We start from the raw sequence: 7,887 nt of genomic DNA on the forward strand, positions 1-7,887 counted from the left end.
ATCTCTTGTCGGCGGCCCTGTCCTTCCTGCGTGCATCCGTTGTTGTCCGCGTGCGTCCGTTGTTGTCCGCAGCCACTCTCCCGCTCTCCTCTCCGATAGCGAACAATCTCTCGCGAGGGGCATTGGATTGGATTCGATTGCGAACTTGTAACGATAAGTTCGTTATAGGCGGGTTCGGCTATATCGAACTATTGGATACATCGAACTAATCGTGCTGCATATTGCGATTCGCTATAAACGGGTTTGACTGTAGTCCGCTTATATATAGTTCTTGTTTTTAAAACGAAGCGGACGATTCTATCCCTTCTACTGTGCAGTTCGGGCAAAATGTCTGACGTCACCTGCCCTAAATATTGGAGAGAGGGGTAATGAGGCAAAGATCGGCTTATAAAGCCAAACGTGTGTTTATAGTCAATTCATGCAAATGTAGAACAAGAAGGCCGCCTCTGCCTTTTCAATTTTTTGATAACGCAAAGCTGAAAATGCTGACGCCGGAGGAATCTGCAGTTTCTTGTAATGCTAGCTGCTTTAAAATGCGCCGTTCGTCTGGCACCCTTCGTCAAGCGACTTTGCGAAGCCGCTTTCCTAGCCAACGTGGCGAACTCATTCATTAATTGTCATTGTTTTAATCGGTGCTGGAGGATAAGCGCGCTTCTCGGCTTGCCTGCTTGACTTTCCTGAAGGAAGGGAATTAATGAGGCTACGCCTCCCGCCCTCGTTGGTCGATTCATCTCGTCTGTTTTAAGAGAGGCTTTTTTCCCCAACTCTCGAGCGTTCTGAGTTTTCTGCTGCTCAGGTGAGTTACGGGTAGCCCTGTCACACCTGCGCCATAATCAATATTACTTGTGCTTCTGAACCTCTGAAATATTATGAATAAAATATTAATGGTTGTCTCTTCAATGGAAGTATTTATTACTAGTGCACCTGGAACTTTAGAATCTTTTCCTCAAAGTTGTTTTCAAAATATGATTGCAAAAAAAGAGAAAAGACGTAAGAGCTGACAACTCTTTCTTTGACTCTGTCTAAATTTTTCAGACGCCGACATGTGATCTATGACGCTGCACACAGACAGCCAGCTCGAATGATGTGCCGTAGCTTGTGAGATGCCAAACTCGCTCTACAGGAATAAAATCAGGACTAATATCCAAACGGGTTAAGTCTTAGGTTTCAAAGGCAATCCTGGGCAGTCAGTGGCTTCATATAGATGAGCGTGTCGGCCATGTTTTGGGCAGTGTTGGTCGCCCTACTGCATAATTGCAAAATCTGCTCAAGTGAAATCCAGAATCCTGAGTTGACCCAATGCCCAAGTAAGCCAACCGCAAGCCTTTCCTTTTCCTTGTGCTGTTTTACGGAGAAATGACAATGTGTTTAGTGTCACATAAATTCACTTGTATTGTGTATATCAGAGAGCACGTGGTCAACTTTCGCTTGAAGTAGTTCCGAAGTTCAGAACGTCGTGTTTTGGGGGATGACCATCGCATATCGCTTGCCGGTTTAAGGCGTAATAATGGCAGTAAAAAGCAGGGAAAACATTATTAGCACACAAAAGGATGTTTTTTGTATCGCCAGATGCAGGTGCCGATGTTAAAAGACAGCAATGTGTTTGCGTGTAACTTTTCAGCCTATAATTTTCCAATATTGCAAGCAGCATGCACTTAATGTTAAATGCAAGAAATATACAGAAAAGCTGACTCGCAAGTGAAATGCCTGCTGAAGCAAGGCCCCAGCTTTTTTCACTGCGCTACTTTTGTTCGGAAGATTCGTCGGCAGTTCAAGTTTAAATTTTAGTTGTTCAGTAGCTAGACGAAACAAATCACCGTAATAAGCTTTAGGCGCACATTTGGATTTTCTTTTTCGTAGCCACTAAGAAGACCATAAATCTGGAGGACCTGGTTGTTAGGGACCTCGGTGTAGGCCGTGACATGACGGTCAGCTTCGCTGGAGTGCTCGACGAAGAAACCGCCGGAATACCTGCCTTCCGGTTTCAAATGTGGAACTCCCAGAACATCCGGATGCCCTGCGTAGATGACTTCGGAAGTTGGTAAGAATGCTTTACGTCCACTAAAGAGTGTTCGCCGCAGTGTTGACTGAAGTGCCGTCTTTACCCGGCTGAATCTGAAAGCCAACATGCTAGTAAAGGAAGATGTAAGCACTATTTCAGTAGTGCGTGAATTATGCTGCCTATAAAGTTATCTGGTTGTGAGTTTGAACGACTGTGTTATACAGAAACGTGCTTTGTTTTAATTTGCGTTTGAGTATCATACCCTCACCACTTTGCTTGATCGCAATGACACTTGCGTAAATTCAGTGTATTTCTTCTCAACCATTGTTCAGCACTTACAAAGCCTGTGGTGGCACCACGAAAATCGAGAAGCTCCTGAGTAGGAACTGGAACAACACGTGTCCTATACCTCCTGGAACGTACAGCTCTTCCATAACAGCCCGTGTTATACCAGCGGCCAGGTTCGTGCGGGGGGTAAGTACCCACATAAGGCACAAGTCCGGAAAAAAAAAACATACGCGGAGATAAACGTCTTGGCACAGGATTTTTCAGATTTTAGCTCTGAGTAATTTTCCCGCACGCACGCTGCTGGCATACGACAAACTACATCGTGGCCGTATGATAGTTAACGGACGACAAATGACGATGTTTCTTTTTGGACGTAAATTTTAGCAAAACAAAGTTTAACAAGGGATACTAAAAACAGGCGGCAAACATTTGATACTTTTCATATTATACCCTGTGTTTTTTGTGGCACAGTGCGGTGGAGACATGAAGTGTACATCAGTGGAAGGGATAGGCGGTGGTCGGCTCCGAGAAAACCGAGTTAGCGCTTTTAAAATAAAGGTTAAGTTTGCACAATCACTGCCAGTGTAATGCAGGTTTTAACACAGAAATTGTAAGATGAATTTCTTTAACTCAATTCCACAATTCGTTCTGTTATCAACGAGAACTGTCACATTGTGAATCTATACATCGCAAAAATGCTGCCAATTGTGCTTGTTGGTACTGACTGAGTGCGAAGTTGGCCAAGTTGCCAAAGCACGTCATGTCTTAATTTTTTTTCGAGGTCCATCGTCTTTGTGATGTTTGCACAGTACAGACCGCACAAGATCATCAGCATAGAAATGGCAAGCGTGAGAAAAATCCCGCCAGGGAATTTTATAGAGACGCTAGGCAAGATTTAGGACATAATTAAAAAGGGGGCTTTTGCATTCCACGTGAAAATGTATGGACGCCGACAGAGTTTCCAACGGACGCCGACAGAGTACGGCAGTTTCCAACGGAAACTAGCTTTTGCCTAGGAACCTGAATAAAACTTCATATATGTGTACTACGTATTTTTTCGATTCTAAGCAACCCCCCCCCCCTACTTTCGATAAAAAATATCGGGAAGAAGTTTGCATGCCCATCTAAGCACCCATTTTCTAAAACATTACAAGGGGGATTTAAGACGCGCGTAAGCAGGCCCTAGTTGACTTTGTGGACAAATATTTTATGGAGTTTTTAATTACAACCTACTTCAACCGAACGGAAGACGACCTGCGGGCGTACTGAGAGCGGCGGCCCAAGCAGCAGAACGGACTCGTATGGTGGTAAGAGTGACTCGGTATAAGACGTAAGCTGTAGGTTCAGTGTATCAAGGTCGAAAACTGGGCTAGTTGGTGTACATTCATACTGATTAATCAGCGCAAACTAAACGGGATGAGAGAGGAGTACACCACACGAGCGCTACTAACAACTGAAGTTTTATTGAAAAGAAGGAAGACATGTGAAGAGTTGAGCCTGCGCACTAACCACAGCCATGAGGTATACCACGCGGCAAACACACTCTCCAGAACTCAGAAAACTGAAGCTCAAGCACTGTCCAGAAGCAACTTTAATATCCAGCAGTGACACCGAGGGCGAGCTAATGCACGTGTAAAAATTATTTTTTACCAAGAAGGCTTCCGAAATTTCCCTCGTGCTCGTGTCATTGTGGGCAGTACTTGAGCTTAAGTTTTCTGTGTTTGGGGAGAGTGTGTTTGCCGCGTGGTCTACGTCGCGGCTGTGGTTAGTGCGCAGGCTCAACTCTTCACATGTCTTCCTTCTTTTCAATAAAACTTCAGTTGTTAGTAGCACTCGTGTGGTGTACTCCTCTCTCATCCCGTTTCGTTTGCGCTGATTAATCAGTTCACTGTACGCACCTATTTTTATTTTTATTGTTTGCCTAATAAAACATTATTCTTTGCGCCCGTCTCGTCGAGATACAGCCGCGAAAAAAGTGGTAGAGGCGAGCGGTAATTTTGGTTTTTCTAATCTAAGTACCACCCTCACTTTGGGCATAGCGACCTTGAAAAAAGGGAGTGCTTAGATTCGAGTAAATACGGTATGTTCGAAATAATTGACAAGACACGATTAAGTGATGTTTAATGCCTGCCTTCGCAAGCTGAGTGTGAAGTATAAGGGGAACGTGTTGCGTAGGCAGAGCCAGACTGCTAGCTGAATAAAGTGTTGGCATTGTCAATCTTCCTGTTAACAACCATGGCGGATGCGTCGCACAGATGTCGCAACCCATCCTACCTGGGCTAAGTTGAACAACGCAAGCGAATCGATTGGACGCACCTTGTCACTGTTTTACAGCGAAGCTGTTAGCCTCTCGATGGTCGGAAAATTTCGTGTCGTAAACAAAAAAAATCCAGGCAGGACCGAGCAGTTCTCGCCCAAGACACCGAGTGCATGCGTCAGGCTAACCAGGCGAGCCGCATAGAGTTCGGTATTCGTGTAAAGAAAAAACCAGAAAACAAGCATCGAACCACCATGATGCATGATAAGGCGCTGGTACACAATGGAACCACCCTTCCTCCTCCCCAGAGGGTTCTGGTAAACATTAGGCTTGCAGCTGCTCTCGAAAGGGTGGGGGGTTGACGTCATTCGAGGGTGGCGCATGCGTCAGGCTAGGTGGGACCCAGCAGTTCTTGCCCAAAACGCTGAGCGCATGCGTCAGGACCCAGCATTTGCCGCCTGAGAAGCCGAGTGCAAGCGACAAGCCCGCCAGGACAACGAGGAACATTTCATACCTTCCCCCATCAGCATGTTAGGGGTTTACAACAGCCTCGCTGAACATCCACTTCCGCAGGGCGAGATGGCGTCGATTTGTTTATTTGTACACGTCCTAAAATGAAGTTTTCAGCAAAAGAACGCCTCTGTAGGCGGCACAATAGGCTTGAACGGTAAGGAGGGCGACGAAAAGCCGATTCCGGAAGACAAAAGAAGCGGCAACAGGCAGCCAACGCCTCTAGTAAAGCCAGGAAACGTGACCACTCTGACGGTTATAACGCAAAGCACAGTATGCACGGTGTGCAGGGGGCGTGCTAGAAACGACGTTTAACGTGCTTCGAAAGTCGGAGCTTGGCGCACGCATCGGGGTTAACATTAGGTTCGCGAGGGAGAAAGAGCACATGTTAGCGCAATGGTACCAATCCCGCAATAAAGCATCATTTTACTTATTATTTAAGTTTTCCTTAAACCTCTGACGCAAAATACTCTGTCGTTGCTTCGGTTCACAATGTCCAAATATGTTGTTTTTGGTTATGTGCGAAGCCTATTGCTTCATTTACATAAAGTTATGTTTTTTAAAGTGTTTTGGCCTTAACAGGCAAAGAAAATACCCCACTGGCAATAAGTTATCGTTTAAATATTCCATTAGCAATAATTCTACAAGTAAAAAAACAAATTTTGGCTTCGAAAGCTACAGCCCGAATGGGGAAAAACTAGTTACATCGCGTCGTGGACTTGTCCTACTTACAGTTTTATAAAACCCGAAAGTTGAGGCAAACCATCTCCTGCATGTCAATACCCAAAGCAGTGTGAGTGAACAGATATGTTTATTTTCTTTCAGAATGGCACGTTCAGAATCAAGGCGGAGGTATTTGACGGGGAAGAAATTGCTGAGTGCAAGATGTGGCGTGTTTATCTCGCCGCAAACTAAAATGAGAGGTCCCGCATGACCTCATATGCCGTTATTGAGATGAGTTGAGGAGTACGAGCTGGTACGTATGCTTCACAGAAACTGCTGAACAACCAAGTAACTAATTGACTAGTGAATAAAAAGTGTACCCCACATTTAAGCAGGAGCGCATATCTTTTTTATTTTTTTCTCTTCTTTCAGACCCACCCTCATCTAACTGCGTCATTCCCTTATGGCTTCTCTTGTATAATTAGAACTCACGATCATGAGGCGAGCTTGTTTTGAGAGTGTCTCGCAAAGTTCGCACAGTTTGAACAAGATCACCGCTTGTTTGCTTGCTGCTCTGAGTTATTCGCCATAGGTGTGTGGCGATAACGCTGAAGAGTTACAAGCTGCAGTAACAGAATGGCGAATGGCGGCTCGTCGTTTACTTCGCATTTTTTCTTGTTTTCATGCACCTGAACGAGATGCTGACGACGCCCTCGTCGTGGTCACCAAAGAAATGTTCAAAACACTACTATCATGATGGTGTCGGTGTATCATGGTGTCGGTGTATCATGGGTATCATAGGCTTACAACTTCGCCAACATACTGAAGCCGGTGGCATGGTTACTGCACGTCAGCATTATTTAGGGCACAGGAAGCCTTGAACACATCTATGGCTAAGCATGGTGGCATCGTGTGGCTAAATGGTGTGGCTAAACATGGTATTGTGAAATTTAAGTGTACGTTTTGTGTAAATACCACGTCAAATAAAAAAAACGACCTTTAGGGTTTCAGGCGTCTGCCACACCTCCTCCAAATAGGAAGAGAGTGAGAGCAAAATTTATTGTCCGCACGACCAAAGAGGACGTATGACAGATGCACTTTATGTTGGTACAATGCATTAGACATTGAGAAAAATTGAAAGCAATACTGCCGGGCTACACCCAGGCATCGAAGACCTCCAAAGGGGCGTAACCAACTGAAAATACCAGTATGCATAACAAGGTTGGAGAGGGAAAAGTTTTTTTCCTTCACCGATGTCCTGTTACACGTGCTTTTTTTATATTTTAAGCCAAACGTAGTTAGCTCTGCCACCCATTTTTATCTGAGCAAAAGCAGCTAGATGCCACGTAAGCTGTCTTGCGTATGCAGTGTTTGAAGCGACAGAGCGAGTTATGTTTTTCCGCAGTCAGCGCTTTCCCGACTAGACGGACATTCTTCAAACCCTTCACGCCATCGTTATTCTTCCGCACTTGGACGTTTGTAGGAGTTAAAGCATCGCCCTTTATACTTTATGCCGTAGCTTTTTTTGCCGCACACTATCTCACGGAAATCAAGCGCTGCGTGAGGTGCGTCTGTGGCGGATCTCCCGCCGTTTAATGGCTCTCACGCGCAGTACCTATGGCTGCTCTGTGGGTCGGTAACCTGCCCGATGTGTTGCGCGGGCAATACATCAGGGCAACACGTCCATGGAGGGCTGACGCGTGCATGGTTGGCCCCTGATTCGACAAATTTGCAAGCACGGAGGAAATAAAAAAAAGTTTGCTGCGGCTAGTGTTCGCTACAAGAACCCTGCTTCAAGTTTCACAAACCGATCCTCTAGCGTGTCTTCTTTCTTGTTTTTTAGAAGTTCGTGCTTAGTTTGTCAACCCAGAATTAATGATATTGCGAAACCTGAAATTCAGTGACAGGCCGTTTATTCTTTCATGCCAGCTGTAAAAAAGTGCAAGTGATAGCGCGTTTTGTGGCGCTTTCGGAACACCCGACTTTGCTTGTTTTAGGGTCAGTGGTACCGGAACTGGTCTTGTCGACCTTGAATGACCTTCGGCGCAGCATAAAATATGGTCCACTCTGCTAGGTGTAGCAGGTTGCATCATTCCTCGCATTCGTTCGAGGCAACGACATGTTTTGAATTTCTCCTGTAGTTTTTTATTCAAGATAAATGGTGCTT

General features: G+C 45.3%; 1 protein-coding gene across 1 annotated transcript; it reads left to right on the top strand.

The window, feature by feature from the left end:
* Positions 1-1,027: 1,027 nt before the first annotated feature.
* LOC144141473 (uncharacterized) lies at positions 1,028-6,099 on the top strand. The gene is made up of 4 exons (XM_077673029.1): positions 1,028-1,307; positions 1,861-2,041; positions 2,335-2,476; positions 5,883-6,099. The coding sequence occupies exons 1-4, from the start codon at positions 1,205-1,207 to the stop codon at positions 5,970-5,972; spliced, it is 516 nt and encodes a 171-aa protein (XP_077529155.1). The 5' UTR covers positions 1,028-1,204; the 3' UTR covers positions 5,973-6,099.
* Positions 6,100-7,887: the final 1,788 nt, after the last annotated feature.

This window comes from Haemaphysalis longicornis, unplaced genomic scaffold (genome assembly GCF_048455015.1).
Source record: "Haemaphysalis longicornis isolate Haplotype H1 unplaced genomic scaffold, Haemaphysalis longicornis Haplotype H1 scaffold_6, whole genome shotgun sequence".
NCBI lineage: Eukaryota > Metazoa > Arthropoda > Arachnida > Ixodida > Ixodidae > Haemaphysalis > Haemaphysalis longicornis.

What these genes read in the sequence shown, in the direction of transcription:
- LOC144141473 (XM_077673029.1), top strand. Translation starts at nt 1,205, where the DNA reads ATGAGCGTGTCGGCCATGTTTTGGGCAGTGTTGGTCGCCCTACTGCAT. An exon ending in GTAGATGACTTCGGAAGTTG is followed by an intron (nt 2,042 to 2,334) that starts GTAAGAATGCTT and finishes ACCATTGTTCAG; the next exon opens with CACTTACAAAGCCTGTGGTG. An exon ending in CGGCCAGGTTCGTGCGGGGG is followed by an intron (nt 2,477 to 5,882) that starts GTAAGTACCCAC and finishes ATTTTCTTTCAG; the next exon opens with AATGGCACGTTCAGAATCAA.